This window comes from Plectropomus leopardus, chromosome 17, assembly GCF_026936395.1.
Source record: "Plectropomus leopardus strain MGB_pleo_1.0 chromosome 17, ASM2693639v1, whole genome shotgun sequence".
Taxonomy (NCBI): Eukaryota; Metazoa; Chordata; class Actinopteri; order Perciformes; family Serranidae; genus Plectropomus; species Plectropomus leopardus.
The window spans coordinates 29,560,701-29,583,801 of NC_142192.1; the positions used below are offsets into that span (position 1 = coordinate 29,560,701).

A 23,101-nucleotide genomic window follows, 5' to 3' on the forward strand; every position below is an offset into this window, starting at 1 on the left:
ATCTGAATTCACTCGCGCAGAGTTTGTCATTAAGTGCTGATCTCGTCTTAACCTCGCTCAGGCTGGACGGGAACCTCCAGAGGCTGCAGTCGATGTGGCAGACGATGTTTGTGGACCTGAAGAGTTTGCTGTCCTGGCAGTACCTGATGAGAGACGTCCACATCATCAAGACCTGGAACGTCACCATGGTAACAACAGAGGACACACTGAGTTAGAGAAAAACGAACACTGACAGATTGATTATTAACACTGAATGTAAAGTGTGACCAAATATGACTCATTTTATGTTTAAATATTCAGCATCAAAATCAACATTTTTGTTAAACCCTGAGAAATTGAATGAGTAAATTAGCATGGTCCACTAATTATTATATATTTTTTGTTCCAGTATGTGTGGTCATTTTTAGTTGCTGCATTAATATCTGCAGCGTATCTGAACCTATGACTTTTAGGTAACCTCTCTCTAACCGCTGGTTGCTTACACCTTGTAGCACTTTGGGATTTGTTCCTAATTTAAAATGCATTATAAATAAAAAGTATTATTATTTGTATTTTTATCATTATTTAAGCATTATGTGGAAGCAAATTTATTACATCTAATTAGATTTATGTGTACATAGAAAGTATGAAAACTGACTTCAAATCAGCAATAGTAGTGGATAAAGTCTGTTTTGACATTATTTGGTTTATATTATTTATTCAGTAAACTAATTTATAATATTATATATATCATATATTATTTTGATATTCATCTCATTCAGAGAGTAACAAACTTGTTTCAGAACCATGGACAGCGCCGTTTGTTGCATGTAGGAGGTTTGCTTCATGCAACATGCTGTTTGTACACACCTCTATCAGCTGATTTTGTTCATTAATACAAATATGTTTACCACTCTGTTAGTGCTACATTCTCATGTGAGTGCACTGATTAATAAATGTTTTCCTTGAGTTTGAAATTGTAACCTTTTGTCGTTGCTGCAGCAGGCTTCATTGATTTATTGGATCCTTAAAAAGTCTTAAAAGGCATTAAATACTATAAAAAATATATATAAAAAAATGGCATTAAAATTCTTAAATCAGTCTTTCAAATTTCTTAAAAATGCTTAGATATGGCATTTTTATTCATCTTTTTTTCTGGCGTTACACTGTAAAAGCTCAAAATAATAGGTTACTTAAAAAAATATCATAATAATAATAATCATCTACTGAATGCCTCTTGCATTAACATCACCAAAGAGCTATGTTTTATGTTGCAATAAATATTTGAAAAAAATAAAATAAATTCTCCCCCTAACCTTAATTAATTGATGTCAGATGCAAACCTGTACACTTGAACTCTGCTCGTGCTCACTGCAAAAGAATAAAATACTTTAAGACACAATTTAGCATTTTTATAACACTCAATATGCATCTTCCTTGCCCCCCTTTTATCTCTACCCTTGTAGTTTAAGACCCTGCGGGTGGAGGAGTACCACCTGGCACAGAGAAACCTGGAGCTGCACTACCAGGACTTCCTAAGAGACAGTCAGGACTCCCAGATGTTCGGGGCCGAGGACCGGATGCAGGTCGAGTCCAGCTACAACACAGCCAACCAGCACTACAACACCATGGTCACCTCCGCAGAGCAAGGTGTGTGCTGTGTGACTGTCACATTTCTGAACCACTGCGGGTTCCTTCATCATCCAGACATGCCCAGAAAGAACCTCATATTTATTTAAAACATTTATTTAGTTTTATGATTTGGACAGTTCTATCATTGAATCGTTTCTCAGACTTTTGTTTTGAAATTCAGTCATGGCCATCTGTGTGTAAGTTGACTGTTGGATTCACATTACAGGCTATGTGCCACCCAGAGCAGGTAAGGTGCTTCAGTTACAGTAACAGATGTGCAGTACGAGCTTGTGATTGGCTGAAAAGGACTGTGTGTGTTTGTGTGTGTTTGTGATTGTGTGTTTCGAGGGCTGTTGTCATGTTTCATTTTATTCAATTAACTCATCATCCCCACTGATTTTGGTATCCCTCCTAACTTCACTCATCGTTGCATACTGTCTCTGTGCATGGGTTTAACTGCAGCTGATTTATGTATATGTATGTATTATGTATCACTGAATGATTTAATCAATTAACTGATAAATTAACCAACCTGATGGATGATCAACATGGAGCAAATCAAGCATGAAGATGTTTATTTAATGTGCACAATGTGACATAAATACATTCACAAATCATAGATCGTATCTGTACTAAAGCCTCTGTAGTTTACTAAGGTAAAAGATCATGTAAAGATCATGTAATTAATTCTGTATGTTTTAATTGTTTTTTATACAGCCTTTTACACTCATGCAAACTCTGAATTGGAGAAACAACGATCTTATGTATTCAGAGTTTCTGTTCTCTGCAAACTAATAATACACTTTTTTTTTCATTCCTACTAGGAGAGCAAGACGAGTCTATGTGCAGGACTTACCTGACGAAGATCAAGGACCTCCGTCTGAGGCTGGAGGGCTGCGAGAACCGAACGGTAACGCGCCTCCGCCAGCCTGTGGACAAGGAGCCACTCAAAGCCTGCGCCATGAAGACTGCAGAGCAAATGGTAACCACATCAGAATGAAAAATAGAGATTCAAAACATTAACAGGAAGTCGGGAAGGAAACTGAATTACCTGAAGTAAACAAAATGTTCCTTCTAACCTGCAAGAGTGTTTGTTAGCTGAGCAGTTACTTATCCCACTAGCTAAAACTAATGGTAATGCATGCATATTATAGGCTACAATATAAGTTCATTAATTACTATTATTTTTAATTAATAAAAAACCTTTATTTAACCAGGTTGGTCCCATTGAGATTAAGAATCTCTGTTTCAGCTGAAACAGTCAGCAGTGAAAATTTACATTTAAAGAGAAATATCCATGAGTCAAAAGAAAGCTTTTTGGGAGTCAGTTGTACAACCAGGCCGGCTAAAAACATCGACATCCTATAGAATCAGCTTTCATATTAGATTTGGAAACATGTAACAACACCAGCTCCTCAAGTTCAAGTCATTCTGCAACAAATTCCAGGCTGATGGTGCAGAAAACTAAAAAGCCCTTTTCCCAATGTCTGTCCTGATATTTTGGACAGGAAGCATAAAGAGCTCCTGAGAATCTAATGAATACTGTCCAGTACTTTTCTGCATGATAAAAACACATCGTTAGTGTGGGAGCAGTTTTATATATAAGGGAAGGCAGCTTTATTTGTATAGCTCATTTCATACAACAGTGCAATTAAAATTGCTTTACAATGTAATAAAATGCAAAAACATAATAAAGAATACAGATTTACAATAAAAGAGAAAAAAAAAGATAAGATATAAAAGGTTAAATTAGTTACTAATTTTTTACAAGTTTACAAGTTTTACAATTTGTAATGAACCTTGAGGATGCATAGTAAGCTGTATTAACCATATGGAGACACTGAGCAGAGGCGTGCATGTACAGAAGATCACCGTAGTCCAACACAGGTAAAAAAGCTGAAGCAACGAGATGCTTTTTTACATGAAAATAAAACTCGTTTTGAAAATTAAAACCCAGTTTTAGGTTCAGCTTTTTCACCAGGTACAACACACGAGGTTTAAATTTAAGGGAGTCATCAATCAAAATACTTAGATGTGTGTAAATGTTAACAACCTCTATCTCTTCCATACATATCTTCCTTTTTTTCCTGACAGAAAGTCCAATCTGAGCTGGAGGGCTTAAAGAAAGACTTGAACTCCATCAGTGAGAAGACGGAGGAGGTCCTGGCGTCTCCTCAGCAGTCCAGCTCCGCCCCGATGCTGCGCTCTGAACTGGACGTCACGCTGAGGAAGATGGACCACGTCTACGGCCTCTCCTCCGTGTACCTGGACAAGTGAGACTTTGTTACTCTCCAAGTACTCCCTAAACAATTACAAGCTGTTATTGTGCTTTTTTATAAAGTGTAACTGTCTTGATTTCAGGCTGAAAACCATCGATGTCGTGATCAGAAACACTAAAGACGCAGAAGACACACTGAAGAGTTATGAGACTCGTTTGCGTGATGTGAGCAAAGTGCCATCTGAGGAGAAGGAGGTGGAGGAGCAACGTAATCAGCTGAAGGTAAATTCAACAGATTATCAGCCTGGCTGATTTTTTGGGCCAATATTTGGCATTTTTCTGATTATCTGTATTAGTGTTTTATTTTACCAATAAAATTAATTAATTAAAAAGTGCAAAAAAAGTGTCAACATAGGAGGAACTTTAATTTTATAAAACCTCAGGGAGCTATTTTTATTTATTCATTTTTTGTTTAAATTTTCACTTGACTTTATAAAAAAGGTGTTGCAAACTTTTGATTCAACATTTGCTAAAGACATTTAAACAGAGTTTTGTGTTGGAGTTTGTTGTACTCAAAATTCAAAAAAATTGCCAGAAAGATTTTCATTTTTATTGTGAATGCATATTGGTTCCAAATATCAATTACTGTACTCATTAGCTACTAATAATAACACAAAATCTTAAGTTCAACTGAAAGCTCTGAAGGTATTTCAGAATGTTGTATTGTTGTGAAAATTACGGCTTTTGTCTGACAGTCGATGCGCGCCGAAGCAGAGGCTGACCAGGTGGTGTTCGACCACCTGCAGGACGAGCTGAAGAGGGCGACGGCCATCAACGACAAGATGGCAAAGATCCACAGCGAGCGCGACGCCGAGCTGGAGCACTACCGACTGCTGGTCAGCAGCCTCCTGGAGCGCTGGCAGGCCGTGTTCGCCCAGATCGACCTGAGGGAGCGCGAGCTTGACCTGCTCGGACGCAACATGAAATCCTACAAGGGAAGTTATGAGTGGCTCATCCGTTGGCTCGGAGAGGCGAGGCAGAGGCAGGAGCAGATTCAAGCCGTGCCCATCGGTGACAGCAAGGCTCTCAAGGAGCAACTGGCAGAGGAGAAGGTAACAGGAGAGGAGCTGTGTGGGGTGAAGAGAAGTCACTCTGCCCTCTGGTGGCCACAGTGATGGTGCAGATTTAGTACGAGTGCAATGATCTCTCAAGGAAACTGTCTGTCTCAGCTGATTTTAATTACCTACTGGCTGTCATAGTAATGATAGTATCAGAAAAAGATGTGGAGTTTCCCTTTGTGGAAAAAAAATACATTAAATTGTGAAATACTGTCTGTTTTCATTTACATTTACAGAAACTCCTGGATGAAATCGAGAAAAACAAGGACAAGATTGAAGGTTGCCAGAAAAATGCAAAAGCTTACATCGATTCAGTGAAGGTATGCAGTGATGTTTTTATCTTTATCACAAAATAGTTTTTTCCTCGCTTGTTTTAAGATTATTTTCTCTTTTTTTTTAGGATTATGAGCTCCAGATTTTGACTTACAAAGCCCTCCAGGATCCAATAGCATCTCCCTTAAAGAAACCCAAGATTGAGTGTGCATCTGATAACATCATTCAAGAGGTAAGTTTACCGCACATCACCTGAGAAGAACAAAGACATGCGTACATCCAGTTCGGTTTAGTTCAACCTGTTTACACAAAATGAATATGCGTCCTGGCTGATCGCATCAGATGTGGACAGCTCTAAGTTCAGGTGTGAATCAGGGTTACTGCTGATCCTTAATAAGTCTAAAAGGATACTGAATTCATTAATCTCAAAATAAGGCCTTAATTGATACTATATTGTCTTAAATCAAAGTCTTAAAACTGCAAAGACTTCGGAAGTTGGATTTTATTAATTGTTTTTTTCTGAAGTTGAATAGCAAAATCTCAAAATGATTGGTAACATCTATTTCTTTTCCTTTTAAAAGTTTACCGAATCCCTCTTTTTAAACTCTTCATGAAAGGTATTAAAGCATTGGAATAATTCCCATTTTTTGAGTGAGACACAAAAAATCGGTAATAAAAATCACGATGGCTAAATTTCACTTCACTGCTGCTCCGTCTGTGCCCAGAATACGCTCTGCCATGAAAGAAAAAGAGAGAAGCAGCTCCAAAACAAAACAATCTATATGTGGCAGCAGATGCTGTTATTGTGCGTGCACAGAAAATATATTAATATATGGAAAACCCTGAAAATGGTCTTTTGAGAAGGGCTGCCCCTTTAAAGTTGGAGAGCAGTCCACTGAGATTGCTTCAAGTCGACCATTCGGGTTTTGTTTTTGCTAGTCAGGGTGCTTTGAAGTGTACCTCTTAGGACATTTTGGTCCTCAGAATTTGGAGCGGAGTGACCGCTCTTGACTTTCACAGTACTCTTTAGTACAGTCTGCAGTCCTGTGTAGATGCAGGCAGCGGCACAGAAGTGGAGCTCTGCACCTTTAGACCTGAGACAAAATAATCTTCTCTCTTCTGCTCAAAAGAACCGTCAGTGCAGTAAATGTGTTTACTATACTGCTACCTGTGTCTGCTACCTCTCTTATTATTACAATTATAAAAATGTCTTTAACTTTATCACAACACATAATCCCGGTGACTAAATGTGAAAAAGAGAGTGAGAGAAACTGATAGAAAATGTCAGTTTTTAAGTAAATTCGCTGCATTCTTTTTAGTATGTGACTCTGAGGACACGCTACAGCGAGCTGATGACTCTCACCAGCCAGTACATCAAGTTCATCACAGAAACGCAGCGCCGCCTGGAGGATGAAGAGGTAATTACACACACAACAACTCTGAAAACACGCAGCAGCAGGTTTCTGACAAAAAATCCAATTAACTCTTTAAAACCTGGATTGTCATCAGTTTTCTTGTGTTCTGACACATTATTTGACCGTAGTATTTGACTGTTTGAAAACTGAGCAAATTGTCTGGATGACTTTGGAAAACATGGGATTAAAAGGCAACGACCGTCTTGGGGAGAAATGTACCACACTTTGCAAGACACTAGTAAAAGGTGACAATTACTTAAAAATAGTTTTTTAGAAAAGGGGAGAGGATCATCAGAAAATTATATTTAAAAATATTATAATTTTAATATTTTAAATTATGTTACAAAAAAATAAAACAAATACATTTTTCAGCATTTTTAAGATCATTTTCTTTTTTACTTTTTTTATGTGTGCTTATTTTCAGATAATTATATTTTCTTGTAACTTTTTTGCTAATTTCTTTGCAGATTTTTGGGCCATGTCTTCTTAAGCTCTCCCCATGTTATTGAGAGAAATCAAACCAATTTGCTCAGGCTTCAAAGTCTTAACGCAAACAACACTGCCCTCACCTGTTAACTGATGGATGTATGGGAAATAATTTGTCATCAAATTTTACCAAAATGTTGGCACTCAAAACTAGATGATTACTGTTCAGAGTGATAAGAGAGCGTTCAGTGGTGAAGCAAACTGTTTCAGCACATCACATCCCCACAACAGTATGTCTCTCATTCCCCGACACTGTTTGTTTACTCAAATCATGTCACATACTCGCACAAATGACTCTGACTCCGACCTCAGTCACACTTTCAAACTGCTTAATTTAATATTTGCTGCTTTATTTCCTCCTGAAATCACCCACACTTGTGATTTAAAGGCTTCTGTTTGGCTACCTGCCGTCTCAGATTTATTATTTTTTTACTTTTTGCCCCTTTTCTTCTTTTCTAACTTTCTATTGTGTTTGATTCTTTTGACCTGCTCGCCAGTGCTTTGTCATGATGAATAATAATCACACGCTTAAGAGATGAATTAACCCCAAAGCACCAGGTATTTAAAAAAAAAGACCCTCTCAGTCTCATGTCATTCATCTCTACGTCAGACCCTCGTCTGTAGTGAAGGGAAGGTTCAGGATTTTTTTGGAGACTTTTCATATATCTATATATATCTATTATCTCTTGAATATCTAATGTCTCTGATCACTGCTTTCAGCCTCCTGTAATGTTTTGCTTTGCCAGTGTAAATGTCAATTATTTAAATTTTTATTTCTGCATTAATGTGACATAAAAGCTCTTACTCTTTTGAAGGATGAATTGGGATCTTTATTAATAGTGTTTAAGGGTGCAGCTAACTATTGTTTGAAATATTTTATATTAATTGGTCAGTCTTTGGTAATTATATTCAGTTCATGACGATATATAACAAAAAGGGAGAAAATCATCTCATTTGTGAAGCTGCAATCAGATAATTTACTTTTTCATCATTTCTGCTTTTAAAATGACAATTGAGTATCAGAATAATTGACAATAATTTTTCTGTCAGTCATCTAATTAATGCATTGATTACCTATTTTAGCTCTAATACTGTTTTTTTTCCCCAACGCTGATTTGCTATAGCAAATAAATATAGGAGGCTGATGTAAATATACTGAAATGGATCAATATGAGAGTTTTCCAAAGTTCTGGGCCTTCCTTTTAGGTGTCAGTCAACTGTACAAATTTCACAATGCATCACCCATTTTTACTGACGAGTAGAAGTCGTCTCGTGATGTTTGCCTGTAGTCAAAGTTAAGTGTACCTTGATCTTGGATTTACGTCTTGTCATTTACATTTTAATCCAAGTTTACCTTTTATTTGGTGTTACCTCCCACCCAGTCTTTATAAGAAAATGTTGGTATTGTATGTTTTTCTGCAAACCTCAAATGTGTTTATTTGTGTGTTTTATGGCGTGGATTGTGTGACACTCTTAAAAAAAACCAGTTGTGTTTTAGAAACCCCTAGCTGTTCTGGAAACAGCTTTTGAGGCACCAAACACTGATAATTTTTAACAATGTGTCGCTGTTTTACAAGCATATTTTCAGGCACCAAATGTGAATTTTTAAGCAACCCGTTGCTGTTTTTCCATAGGGGATAGTGGCAAAAAACTAGTTGTTTTTTAACTATACATTTCTGCATTTCCAACCGGGATAGTGCTACAAAAAGCAAGCATTTTCAACTTACACATGCTCTTTTCCTAACCTAAGTGGCATTTGTGCCTAAACCTTATCCACACGTTAACTACAGTGTTGTTTTAACTTATCCACTTCCTAATAACGTACAAATGTAATGTATCTGTTGTTTGCAGAAACAAACATTGCCAACATTTTATCTCATGACTGGGCTGATTACATCAAATCCTGCTGTGTTTGCTGCATCACTCTGCTTTTCTTCATAGTGAGGGGTATTCTGGTTGAATTCTGACTTTTCCAGCTGCGCTTCATACTTTTTTGCATGCTGCTAATTATTTACCTCCTCCCTATTTCTTCTCAATGAGTTTACACATTTTACAAAAATCTGCTTTATTTTGAGAATGTGAAGATTGAGAAGACACCACAATAAACCTTAAATATCAAAAAGTGACTGAACCATGCAACAGTGTTCCTGGAGAAACACAAATATGAAATATTTATAGCAGCAACACACCTTGACAGTACTGAAACTAAGTTTACAATCATCACTACTACATACATGTAATTAGTATAAGTAACAAGCCCATAATGTAGAATGCTGATTATGTAAAATACAATCAGTCTTTATTACAGAATATATTAAACATCATATAAATACCTTGACTGCATGAAAGCAAAGTGTAGTGTTGTGCTGTGCCTTTGTGGAGTAAAGTGTCCTTCTGTGTGCCACATTAAATAAACATGACAAGCATTTCCCAATACAGTGTTTTCCTCTCGTTAAAGAACTTTATTTGATAATTTCTTGCAACATAGTTTCATGTATTTACATTTTTATGTACCTACATGTTCTTTAACAGCTTTCTTATTGAAGTTTTATTTTTAGTTTAACCCCTCTAACATTTTTCAATTACTTTTATTCCCTCTTTGCTTCTACTAATACAGAAAGCTTCTGAAAAACTAAAAGAAGAGGAGAGGAGGAGGATGGCGGAGATACAAGCAGAGTTAGACAAACAGAAACAGTTGGCTGAGGCTCATGCAAAATCTGTGGCCAAAGCAGAACAAGAAGCCCAGGAGCTGAAGCTGAAGATGAAAGAAGAAGCCAGCAAGAGGCAAGACGTTGCGGTGGACTCTGAGAAACAGAAGCAAAACATACAGCAAGAGCTGCAGCATCTCAAGACTCTGTCCGAGCAGGAGATCAAGTCCAAGAGTCAGCAGCTGGAAGAGGCGCTCGTCAGTCGGACCAGAATTGAGGAGGAGATTCACATAATAAGACTCCAGTTAGAGACTACAATAAAACAGAAGGGCACAGCTGAGTTCGAGCTACAGCAGCTACGAGACAAGGCCGCCGAGGCTGAGAAGCTCAGAAAAGCTGCTCAGGAGGATGCAGAAAGGCTACGCAAGCAGGTGGCCGAAGAGACGCAGAAAAAGAAGAATGCAGAAGATGAGCTGAAACGTAAATCCGAGGCAGAAAAAGAGGCTGCCAAGCAGAAGCAGAAAGCACTGGATGACCTGCAGAAATTCAAAATGCAAGCCGAGGAGGCGGAGAGGCGCATGAAACAAGCCGAGGAGGAGAAACTGAGACAGATCAAGGTGGTAGAGGAGGTGGCAGTGAAGAGTGCTGCCGCACAGCTGCAAACCCATTCCAAGTCATTCAACGAAAAGGCAACACAACTGGAGGAGTCTCTCAAGAAAGAGCAGGGCACTGTCCTTCAGCTGCAGGAGGAGGCCGAAAAACTCCGGAAGCAACAAGAGGAAGCTAACAAAGCCAGGGAGCAAGCAGAGAGAGAGTTGGAAACATGGAGACAGAAAGCCAACGAGGCTCTCCGCCTGAGGCTACAAGCAGAGGAGGAAGCTCAAAAGAAGAGCCAGGCTCAGGAGGAAGCAGAGAGGCAGAAGGTTGAGGCAGAGCGTGATGCCAAGAAAAGGGCTAAAGCTGAAGAAGCTGCTCTTAAACAGAAGGAGAATGCAGAAAGAGAGCTGGAAAAACAGAGGAAGATTTCAGAACAAGTAGCTCAGCAGAGACTGTCTGCAGAACAGGAATGTATACGACTAAAGGCTGACTTTGACCACGCTGAACAACAGAGAGGGCTGTTGGATAATGAGCTCCAGCGCCTAAAAAATGAGGTGAATGCTGCCGAAAAACAAAGAAAACAACTGGAGGACGAGCTGGCTAAAGTTAGAAGTGAAATGGATGCTCTCTTGCAGATGAAGATCCAAGCGGAGAAGCAGACGCTGTCCAACACCGAAAAGAGCAAACAGCTTCTTGAGTCTGAAGCGCTGAAAATGAAACAACTCGCTGATGAAGCAGCAAGACTTAGATCAGTCGCCGAAGAGGCAAAGAAGCAGAGGCAGACGGCAGAGGAAGAGGCAGCACGGCAGAGAGCCGAAGCTGAGAAAATACTTAAAGAAAAACTGGCTGCCATCAATGAGGCAACTCGTCTGAAGACTGAAGCTGAAATCGCTCTGAAGGCTAAAGAAGCAGAAAATGAAAGGCTGAAAAGACAAGCCGAGGATGAAGCTTATCAGAGGAAGATGCTGGAGGATCAAGCTGCCCTGCACAAAAAGGACATACAGGAGAAGATCACACACCTGAAGAGTGCATCTGATTCTGAGTTGGAGAGACAAAAAACTATCGTGGAAGAAACTCTGAAGCAGAAGAAGCTGGTCGAAGAAGAAATTCACATCATTCGGATCAACTTTGAGAAAGCATCAAAAGGCAAGTCGGATTTGGAAGTGGAGTTAAAGAAGCTGAAGGACATTGCAGAGGAGACACAGAAAAGCAAACTCAAGGCCGAAGCAGAAGCTGAAAAACTTAAAAAGCTCGCCGCAGAGGAAGAGAAGAAGAGGAAAGAGTCTGAGGAGAAGGTGAAGAGGATAACAGCAGCAGAAGAAGAGGCGGCTCGACAATGCAAAGCCGCTCAGGAGGAAGTTGAACGTCTCAAAAAGAAAGCAGCTGAGGCAAATCAACATAAAGACAAGGCTGAGAAGGAAGCAGAGAAGCAGGCTCTTCTGGCCAAAGAGGCGGCGCAGAAATACAGCTCTGCAGAGCAGAAAGCCCAAGACGTTCTCAGCAAGAACAAAGAAGGCAGCATTGCTCAAGAGAAGCTGAAAGAAGAGCTTGAAAACGCAAAGAAACTTGCACAAGCAGCTGAGAAAGCCAAAGAGAAAGCAGAGAAAGAGGCGGCCCTGCTCCGCCAAAAAGCTGCAGAGGCTGAAAAGCAGAAAAAAGCTGCAGAGGATGAAGCCGCAAAACAGGCCAAAGCTCAAAAAGATGCAGAGAAACTGAAGAAAGAAGCAGAGGAGGAGGCTTCCAAGCGAGCGGCAGCTGAGGCAGCAGCTCTGAAGCAGAAAAAGCAGGCCGATGCAGAGATGGCCAAGCACAAAAAAGAGGCAGAACAAGCACTCAAGCAGAAGTCGCAGGTCGAGAAGGAACTTACAGTGATTAAACTGCGGCTGGATGAGACCGATAAGCAGAAAGCTGTTTTGGATGAGGAGCTTCAGAGAGTTAAAGGTGAAGTAAATGACGCCGTCAAACAAAAGGCACAAGTGGAGGATGAACTGTCCAAAGTTAAGATCCAGATGGATGAGCTCCTGAAACTTAAGATGAAGTTTGAGGAAGAAAACCGGCGCCTCATGCAGAAAGACAAAGATAACACAAAGAAGTTGCTTGCGGAGGAAGCAGGAAAAATGAAGAGCCTGGCGGAGGAAGCTGCCAGACTGAGTGTGGAAGCTGAAGAAGCGGCCAGACAGAGACAGATGGCCGAGTCCGACTTGGCTGAACAGAGGGCGCTTGCAGAGAAAATGCTAAAAGAGAAAATGCAGGCCATCCAAGAGGCTACGAAACTGAAAGCCGAGGCAGAGGAGCTCCAGAAACAGAAAGACCAGGCACAGGAAAAGGCTAAAAAACTACTGGAGGACAAACAGCAGATCCAGCAGCGCCTTGATAAGGAGACAGAGGACTTCCAAAAATCATTAGAGGCTGAGCGCAAGAGGCAACTCGAAGTTTCAGCTGAAGCAGAGAAACTGAAATTGAAGGTGAAGGAGCTCAGTGACGCTCAGTCAAAAGCCGAAAAGGAGGCTAAGAAATTCAAGAAGCAGGCAGATGAAGCAAAACTGCGTCTTGAAGAGACAGAAAAACAAACTGCAGAAACCATTGTGCATAAGCTGGAGACACAGAGGCTGCAGAGCACAAGAGAGGCAGATGACTTGAAGGGAGCCATCTCTGAACTCGAGAAAGAGAGGGAGAAACTGAAAAAAGAGGCGGAGGAGCTGCAGAAAAAATCGAAAGAGGTATTTTGGCTTGAATTAACACTGTTAGTCAATTTAAACAACCCTTTCAAATAACATAGTTCTATTAAACTAATTACAGTACTAGTGAGAGCATATGTAGTATTTCATGTAAATTGCAGAAACTTAAAATAACATCCAGCAATTTATATGAATGTCATTCAAAACTCAATACTGCAGACTTCAAATGTTCAGTAGTAAGACATTGAAGGACAATTAGGGTAACACTCTTCTTCATTTTCTTGCAATGAGTTTATGGTACAGAACATACGTCAATTGCACATTTAAGAGCTCTGTAAAATATTTCAGCCTTGAGAGAAATAGAACAGCAGTCAGAGTAAAACAACATCATAGGGTCATTTATCCAGTACCTCCACAAAATCTGGCTGTAAAGGTCTTTCATATTTCACCCACTAGGTCCAGAGCCCAATGAATGCACTTTTCTGAAGGCGAATGGATAAAGTAATCTTTTCCATGACGTAAATATCATTTACTATATTTATCTTCTTAGGGCAGTAACCATTGCGTTGTGGGGTCTTTTTTGCAAGCAGAAACCAAAATACCAAACATATATTTATTAGAGCGATTTGCCTGAAAATTGGCACATCCAAAAAAAGCAGAAAGTGTGGAAATTGCAAGGCAAGGTCAATACTGAGTATGCTTTTTAATGCTTTGTGATATTTTGCCTAAAAAAGGCCTAATCACTGGACTCTCCCAGAATACATGCCAATGATTGGCTAACAAGAGGCTCCATAAGAATTAAAATTGTAAAATAAAAGAGAGAGCAAGTTCATATACATACACATATGCATCCACAAGGGATGTTTCTAAGTGAAGCAGGCAGGTGAGGTTTGGACTTTATAAAAAAAGACAGCGACCAGGTGACAGACCATAAGCAATATCCAGAGTATCCAAGCCGCAGTTTAAAAAATCAGAGACACAGAGCTGAATAAAAAAAGTTTTAAGTTAAGTTAATTTTGCGAACAAAAGTGTGTCCGGGGTGGACTTTTACTTCCACTTTCCCTGGCAATGCTGTTTACAAACAGTGATCGACAATTCCTGCTGCCTAACAGCTGCTTTAGAGCAAGCAGATTTTGTTACCTTTGGACAGCACCAGGCTAGCTCTTTTTTTAGTCTTTATGTCAAGCTAAGCTCTTGGCAGAAAGCATATTTTCTAAATTGTTGAACATTTTTTCTAAATAAGTTACGTGCAAAGATTGATATTTTGTTGACATTTTACTGACATTTTACTGATGTTCTTTTTTTCCAAATAGATGGCAAACGCCCAACAAGAACAAATTGAACAACAGAAGGCCATTCTTCAACAATCCTTCCTCACAGAAAAGGAGCTGCTGTTAAAAAGAGAAAAGGCAGTTGAAGATGAGAAAAAGAAGCTTGAGAAGCGGTTTGAGGATGAAGTGAACAAGGCCAAAGCTCTTAAGGATGAACAAGAACGTCAGCGGAAGCTTATGGAAGAGGAGAAGAAGAAACTTCAGGCCGTTATGGACGAAGCTGTAAAGAAACAAAAGGGGGCTGAAGAGGAGATGAAAAACAAGCAGAAAGAAATGGAAGTGCTCGAAAAGAAAAGGCTTGAGCAAGAAAAACTGCTGGGAGAGGAAAACAAGAAGCTCAGAGAGAAACTTCAGAGTCTTGAAGGAAAAATGAAGGAAATTGAAGTCCAGGCTGATAAAGTTCCTGAGGAGCAGTTAGTTGCCATGACAGTGGTGGGAACAACAAAGAAAGTTTTCAACGGCTCTGTTGAAGCAGACGGAGCGAAGAAAGATGCAGAGTCACCATTTGCGTTTGATGGAATTAGAGAGAAAGTTCCTGCTGAAAGGCTTCATGATATCGGCGTCCTGACCAAAAAGGAATTTGACAAGTTGAAAAAGGGCAAAGTCACTGTGCAAGAGCTCGGAAAGACTGATAAGATTAAGTCATGTCTGAAGGGTCAGAGCTGTGTCGGAGGCGTTTTGACTCCATCCAAAGAGAAAATGAGTGTCTATCAGGCTATGACAGAGAAGAAGATCACTCCGAACACTGCAACAATGCTTTTGGAAGCTCAAGCAGCCTCTGGGTACATCGTAGATCCAGTTAAAAATAAACTCCTCTCTGTAGACGAGGCTGTTAAAGATCAGTTGATCGGCCCTGAGCTCCATGATAAGATGCTATCTGCAGAGCGTGCAGCCACTGGCTTCAAAGATCCCTATACTGGAGCAAGAATCTCCCTCTTTGAGGCCATGAAGAAAGGACTTATTGAAAAGGAGCAAGCCACCAAATTCCTGGATGTACAGCTTGCAACTGGTGGTATAGTTGACCCCATTAACAGCCACAGGGTGCCACTTCAGACTGCATACAAGCAGGGTCAGTTTGATGTAGACATGAACAAGAAACTCACAGAACCCAGTGATGACTGCAAATTATTCATTGACCCCAGCACTCAGGAGCAACTCACCTACAAACAGTTGCTGGACAAATGCACCAAGGATGCAGAGACAGGACTGCTGATATTACCAGTAAACGAGAAAGCTGCCCAGACTGGAAGAACATACACAGATCAGGAGACTAAAGAAGTGCTCAACACATCAAACGTTGTTGTGCCTTTTGGAAGGTTCAAAGGCAAAACTGTCACCATTTGGGAAGTCATAAACTCCGAATATTTCACCGAAGAGCAAAGAAGAGAATTGATTCGCCAGTACAAGACGGGCAAAATCACAGTCGAGAAGATCATCAAAATCGTCATCACTGTTGTGGAAGACAAAGAGAAGGAAAATGAAAATGTGTTTTATGGTTTGAGGGCTCCAGTCTCTGCCAGTGAACTGTTAGAGTCAAAGATCATAAACAAAGACTTGTTCAACAAGCTGAGCAATGGCAAGATAACAGTGAAAGAGATCTCTGAGATGGAGCCTGTGAAGAAGGCACTTCAAGGAACACCAAGCATTGCTGGAGTCTTGAATGAACCAACCAAGGAGAAAATGCCTCTCTATCAAGCCATGAAGAAAGAACTGCTGTCACCAGAAACTGCAGTAAACCTTCTTGAAGCTCAGGCAGCGACTGGGTTTATTATTGATCCTGTCAAAAATGAAAGGGTCCCTGTTGATGAAGCTGTAAAGTCGGGTCTTGTAGGCCCAGAACTACATGAACGACTTCTGTCAGCAGAGAGAGCCGTCAGCGGCTACAAAGATCCATATACAGGAAAGAAGGTGTCTCTGTTTGAAGCCATGAACAAGGGCCTGATAAAGAAAGATCATGGCATTCGTCTGCTAGAGGCACAACTCTCAACAGGAGGAATTATTGACCCTGTCAAAAGCTATCGTATCCCTCATGAAGTTGCCTGCAAGCGTGGATATTTTGATGAGGAAATCAGCAAGACCTTGAACAAAAACACAGATGACACAAAGGTGTTTTATGATCCCAACTCACAAGAGGATTCAACTTATACTCAGCTCATGAATAAATGTATCACAGACAAAGAAAGTGGACTCCCATTGCTTCCTCTTTCAAAGAAGGCTGCAAAACCAAAAGAGGACAAACAGATTACAGAGGCAAAGACAAAAGAGGCTTTGAACCATACAACTATGGAACTGGAGTATGGCCCCTTCAGAGGAAGAAAAGTCACCATATGGGAGATTATTCACTCTGAATACATCACGGAGGAGCAAAGAATAGAGCTGATTCGCCAGTACAGAATGGGGTATGTGACTATTGAAAAGTTGATAACGATTGTGACAACAATGGTTGAGGAAAAAGAGGACAAAACCAAGAAAGAGCCCTGTTTTGAAGGCCTTAGGGCACCAGTCACAGCCAGCTCTCTGCTTGACTCCAACATCATTGATAAGGCCACATTTGACCAAATCCAACAGGGTAAAAAGACACCTAAAGAAGTTAGTGAAACTGATAAGGTCCGGAAGTACTTGCAGGGCACAGATCGCATTGATGGTATCACAATGCCAGGTTCAAATGAAAAGTTAAGCATATATCAAGCAATGAAGAAGAATGTTCTGCAGCAAAACACCGGGCTAGCACTCCTTGAAGCCCAAGCTGGAACTGGTTTCATAACTGATCCAGTCAAAAACCTGAAATTAACTGTGGATGATGCAGTGAAGGATGGAGTTGTCGGCCCAGAGCTTCACGAGAAACTTCTCTCAGCTGAAAAGGCAGTGACTGGATATAAAGATCCGTACACAGGCAATAAGATTTCTCTATTCCAAGCCATGAAGAAAGAGCTTGTTCTGAGGGAGCACGCTATTCCTCTCCTGGAAGCTCAGTTTACAACAGGAGGGATCATTGATCCAGTCAGCAGCCACCGCGTTCCCATCGATGTGGCCATTCAGCGTGGCTATTGCAGTAAACAAATGTCCAAGTCCTTCAATGAACCCTCAGGCGATGTTAAAGGCTTCACCAATCCCAACACCAATGAGAGTGTCACTTACAAGCAGTTGGTGGAGACATGTGTAAGAGATCCCAACTCTGATCTGTGCTACCTGCCTCTGTCAAAGGTTGAAGCTCCTGCTCCTTCTGAGAAGTCTTACCAGTATACAGAGGAGCAAGCCCAAACAGATCTAGCCAACACTCAAATTGAGATCCCTTATGCAAGTTTTGCAGGAAAGTCTATGACCATTTGGGAGGTCATGAACTCAAACATGCTTCCAGAAGAGGAGAGACGCCACCTAATGGAGCAGTTCCGCACAGGGCAGATCACAAAAGAAAGGATGCTTGTAATTATCATTGAAATCATTGAACAGAGAGAGACTCTAAAGATAGAGCAGAGCATGTCATGTGATGTAATCCGAAGAAGAATTACTATCGAGGAGCTGTACAGTGCTCGAATTATTGACTTGCACACGTACAACCTCTTGAAACAAGAAAAGATGACAATTCGTGAGGTAATGGAAATGCCATCAGTCAAACAGTACCTCTTCGGTACGGGCTGCATTGCTGGAATAATGTCAGACAGTCCTCCAAAGATCAGCATTTACCAGGCTATGAAGAACGGACAGATTAAGCCTGAAGTTGCCTTGAATCTCCTTGAGGCCCAAGCAGCAACAGGATTCATGATAGATCCAGTGAAAGACGAACTTCTGACTGTTGACGAAGCTGTACGGAAGGGACTTGTGGGCCCTGAACTTCATGACAAACTTCTCTCTGCTGAAAGAGCAGTTACAGGTTACAAGGATCCGTACAGCGGGAAAGTGATCTCACTCTTTCAGGCAATGAAAAAAGACCTAGTTCCTGAGGATTATGCCTTAAAGCTTTTGGAGGCCCAGAATGCCACTGGCGGATTGATGGATCCTGAATATTACTTCCGCCTTCCCACGGATGTTGCTATGCAGCGTGGATACATCAACAAGGACACACTTGACAGAATATCTGAACCTACTGAGGATGTGCGGGGTTACACAGATCCAACAACGGAGGAAAAGCAGTCATACGCCCAGCTACTGAAAAGATGCAGAGTTGATAAAGAAAGCGGTTTGCGGCTTCTCTCACTGTCAGATAGAAGACTTCTCTTCAAAGGTCTTAGAAAGCAAATCACTGTAGACGAGTTGCTTCGTTCTCAGATTATCAGCCAAAAGACATACAATGAACTCAATGAGGGTGCCATTACAGTGGAGGAGGTCAGCAGAGAGGTGAAGAAATACCTGGAGGGTACCAGCTGTATTGCTGGTGTGTATGTAGAATCTACCAAAGACCGTCTGTCTATTTACCAAGCAATGAAGAAGAACATGATCAGACCAGGTACTGCCTTTGAGCTTCTTGAGGCTCAAGCCGCCACAGGCTATGTAATTGATCCAATCAAGAACCTGAAAGTAAATGTCACTGAAGCTGTAAAGATGGGTGTTGTTGGCCCAGAGTTTAAAGATAAACTCCACTCAGCCGAACGAGCTGTTATAGGCTACAAAGACCCGTACTCTGGCAAGATCATCTCACTTTTCCAGGCTATGAAAAAGGGACTCATTCTGAAAGACCACGGCATTCGTCTGCTCGAGGCTCAAATTGCTACTGGTGGAATTATTGACCCACAGGAGAGCCATCGCTTGCCAGTTGAAACAGCATATGAGCGTGGCCTCTTTGATGAAGAAATGAACGAAATCCTGACTGACCCATCTGATGACACAAAGGGCTTTTTTGACCCCAACACTGAGGAGAATCTCACCTACCTGCAACTGATGGAGAGATGTATGATAGACCCAGAGACAGGCCTCGCTCTTCTGCTGCTGAAAGAGAAGAAGCGCGAGAGGAAAACATCATCCAAGTCCTCTGTTCGCAAACGCAGAGTCGTCATTGTCGACCCAGAGACAGGCAAAGAGATGTCTGTATATGAGGCGTACCAGAAAGGGCTCATTGACCATCAGACTTATCTCGAGCTTGCGGAGCAGGAGTGTGAGTGGGAGGAAATTACCATCACCTCATCTGATGGGGTCGTGAAATCCATGATAATTGACAGAAGGTCTGGTCGGCAGTACGACATTGATGATGCAATCACAAGAGGGCTGATCGACAAGTCTGCTCTGGACCAGTACCGAGCTGGAACTCTTTCCATCACAGAGTTTGCAGACATGCTCTCTGGAAACATGAGCGGCTCCAGATCCCGTTCATCCTCTTTTGGCTCCTCTTCCTCTTACCCCATGAGCCCAGTACCCTCAATAAAAGCTCCAGCAACCACATGGAACGACCCGACTGAGGAGACTGGCCCTGTGGCTGGAATCTTAGACACTGAAACACTGGAGAAAGTGTCCATCACAGAGGCCATACACAGAAACCTTGTGGACAATATCACAGGTCAAAGGCTGCTGGAGGCTCAGGCCTGCACTGGGGGTATTATCGACCCAAATACTGGAGAGAAATTTGCTGTTACAGATGCCATGAACAAAGGGCTTGTGGATAAAATCATGGTGGACCGCATCAGTCTAGCCCAGAAAGCATGCAATGGATTTGAAGATCCCAGAACCAAAACTAAAATGTCAGCAGCCCAAGCTCTAAAGAAAGGCTGGCTGTACTATGAGGCCGGGCAGCGATTCCTTGAAGTCCAGTATCTCACTGGTGGATTAATCGAACCAGATGCTACAGGCAGAGTCTCCATAGATGAGGCCGTGAAGAAGGGCACCTTAGATGCACGCACGGCACAGAAGTTACGAGATGTTAGCGCATACTCAAAATACCTCACATGCCCTAAAACCAAGCTTAAGATCTCTTACAAGGATGCTATGGAAAGAAGCATGATAGAGGAGGGGACTGGACTGCGACTACTGGAGGCATCATCCCAATCAAGCAAAGGCCTCTACAGTCCCTACAGCATCAGCGGGTCAGGCTCCGCTTCTGGGTCCCGGTCTGGCTCAAGAACTGGTTCCAGGTCAGGCTCCAGAAGAGGAAGTTTTGACGCCACTGGATCAAGTTTCACAACAACGACCTTCTCTTCCTCTACCCATTACAGTTCACCGAGCTATGGCCGCCGATACTGAGGAAAGTTAAGAAATGATTTTTTAAGGGAAGGATACACTATAAAGCCACAGTGCTCACCAGATGCCTACTTCTCAGTGGAATAAGGACTACCTTCATTCTGCTCTGCATGTGGTTATTACAGGACTTTTAATATTTAATTTTATACAAGTTGAAAAATTTTGTTTATTGTTTGTGTCACATTTAGTTATGTTCATGATATCTTATCAGACTCTCTGAATACCGTACTGTAAGCAGCATACGCAAGAGCTGTAATATCTATCACAAACATTTCAAGTGTACATGTTTTTTTCTTTTGGTTTTTAAAGTTTAGTATCAAAAGCATTTACCATTACACGAACGAGATTCTATTTACAATATTTGTGCGTGCTACACTATAACCGTAACTGTTTGTTACCATTAGTCTGATCGTTAAGGAGAACCAAATTGGGTGTACAAACAAAAAATTCTGTACATGTGTATATTTCTGAATATTGGAGATAAAAAGTTAACTAAAGAAAGATAAATGCCACTCTGCTGAGCAGAATAAGGAGTCTTTCCTGAAGAGGAATAAACATTAAAAGTGTCTGCTTTAAGAAGGCCAAGTTTCAAGATCTTTTCTCCCCTGGGCTACACTGCCACATATACTCTCCAAATATATTCACCATTCCTAATCGTCTGTCATATAACTTGGAGTTACAGAAACATGCTAACCTTATGAAATGGACCTCAAAGAGCAAGTTCCCATAAGTGGAAGGATTCTGAAGCCTATGAGGACCATCAGCGGCATCTGATAGTTCTGGACTTTACGCTAACAACCTCAAGACTAACACATACAAGTCCCTGCCTTTCTAAAGACTTTTAAAAGGTAAGAGAAAACTTGATATTTAATCAGTTTAGTACCCTGTCTTAGTATGTTTGTGTTATTTTAGAGCCTGTTTGCACCTGGCATTAACATGCGTCTTAAGTGATCTGATCACAAGTGGACAGCTCTAAATACATGACCACATGTTTTGTAGTGTAACACAAATACGCTTTTTCTATCATGACTTTTTTTTTAATCCATTGAGGTTTGACAATTACAAAATTTTCTCTGAGCCAAGAAAAACAATATAAAAGTCTGTATGGTATGGTGGGAACTCGCTTGTGGGAGTAGCCGGAGAAACACTGCTGCGTATATTCAGTGGGCTGCGTAATGTGTAATTATACATCTCTGCTATGCAAAGGGTTCTTAAACCTTCTTGCGACGTTGGCCGTAATGAAATCTTAAGATAAGTGGTCAGCTGGAGACAATTGTCAGTGTGTCTCTGCTATCCCCTTTAATTGAGATCACCAAAACAAATGTTAATACCAGGTGTAACAGGCTCTTAGTGTCTCTGAAGTCTAATGTTGTTCAATGTTGACTTTTTCAGGTATCGTCTCCAAGGTTCATGTTGTCTCCAGCTCTTTGCTCAGATGTCTTCCAGAGACCCTTGTCATTATTTTGGACTCTGACCTTCACTGTAATCAATGACTTTATGCAACAGAACAGAGACATTCTCACTCATATTATCAAATTATTTTAACCGTGGACCATTTTGAAACTTGTGTCTAATCTTTAACTCATTTAAAGGCCTAACCACGCTTTGTAAGTGCCTGCAAAATACTCTCAACACTACGACGGGACGTTGAGTATTATAAGACAGTACAGCGGTTATAAACTGACTGATGCATGACTGAGAGAGCAATGCTATCCATAATGGTATGATTACTGTGTTATCAGGTAAGCCTTTTTACAGTCCTACTAAAGTATGTCATAATCTAACTTTAAAATAATGTCAGTGTCATAAATCTGGTAGTCACTGGGGGCTAAAAGGTTTGAATGTTAAATAGCTTAGATTATTTGAATATTTTTTCCCCTGCACAGACAAGTAATGTATGTACTGTATATTGATAAATAATTTGAACACTATTGCGAAAAGCCATGACTTAACTTTTCTTTGAGAAAGATCTTAAAGCTTTGCCACCAGACCCAGTATTTGTATTTTCCACCACATATACTTATTTCGATTTTAATTCTCCTTTGTAAAGCAACACATACGATCTATATCGTTTTATTTTCGTACTTTATATTTCTGCTTTGCATGATTTACTAACATTTAAAAAGGTGCAAAAACGAAATAGTTGTATCCATTAAAGCATTTGTTTTATTATGTTTCAAAAGGTTTGAAGGATGTATTTTAATGAGGGTTGTCAAGCCTTGTTGAAAAGGGTGTATTTATAATAAAATGGTGACAAGGAATTTTATTGTAACACCTTACGCTATGTAAATAAACATGGAAATAAAGTATTTTCTCTCAGTTTAATTATTACAAATCATCTAGGCTTTAAATCTGATGAAAACAACTTATTACATTTATATCAGATAATAGGTTATTTGAGCCAGCCTATAAAATAGCATGTTTAAAAAACGACACAAAATGCAAGGCTATAGTATGGCAAAAATGTCAAAATTTGACACTTCTATTGAAACTATTGAAAACCTCCTGAAATAGCATGCCAAAACATGCCATAGCAAAGAAAGTGGCAAAAATGGCCAAGA

The 23,101-nt window shown here is 40.6% G+C and overlaps 1 protein-coding gene across 19 annotated transcripts in view; it reads left to right on the forward strand.

Annotated features, from left to right (window-relative positions):
• pleca (plectin a) overlaps positions 1-22,849 on the forward strand; it is a 134,509-nt gene extending 111,660 nt beyond the window's left edge. For 18 of the 19 annotated variants that reach the window (XM_088090103.1, XM_088090104.1, XM_088090105.1 and 15 more), the window contains 13 exons: positions 62-188; positions 1,446-1,629; positions 1,838-1,858; positions 2,436-2,593; positions 3,706-3,884; positions 3,973-4,111; positions 4,585-4,941; positions 5,184-5,267; positions 5,348-5,452; positions 6,540-6,638; positions 9,739-13,086; positions 14,358-21,388; positions 21,933-22,849. In XM_088090103.1, coding sequence (XP_087946229.1) covers positions 62-188; positions 1,446-1,629; positions 1,838-1,858; positions 2,436-2,593; positions 3,706-3,884; positions 3,973-4,111; positions 4,585-4,941; positions 5,184-5,267; positions 5,348-5,452; positions 6,540-6,638; positions 9,739-13,086; positions 14,358-20,543 — 10,987 coding nt within the window. In that variant the 3' untranslated portion in view covers positions 20,544-21,388; positions 21,933-22,849. The remainder of the gene's footprint in view (positions 1-61; positions 189-1,445; positions 1,630-1,837; positions 1,859-2,435; positions 2,594-3,705; positions 3,885-3,972; positions 4,112-4,584; positions 4,942-5,183; positions 5,268-5,347; positions 5,453-6,539; positions 6,639-9,738; positions 13,087-14,357; positions 21,389-21,932) is intronic. The other variant, XM_088090119.1, reaches the window with a different exon arrangement.
• Positions 22,850-23,101: the final 252 nt, after the last annotated feature.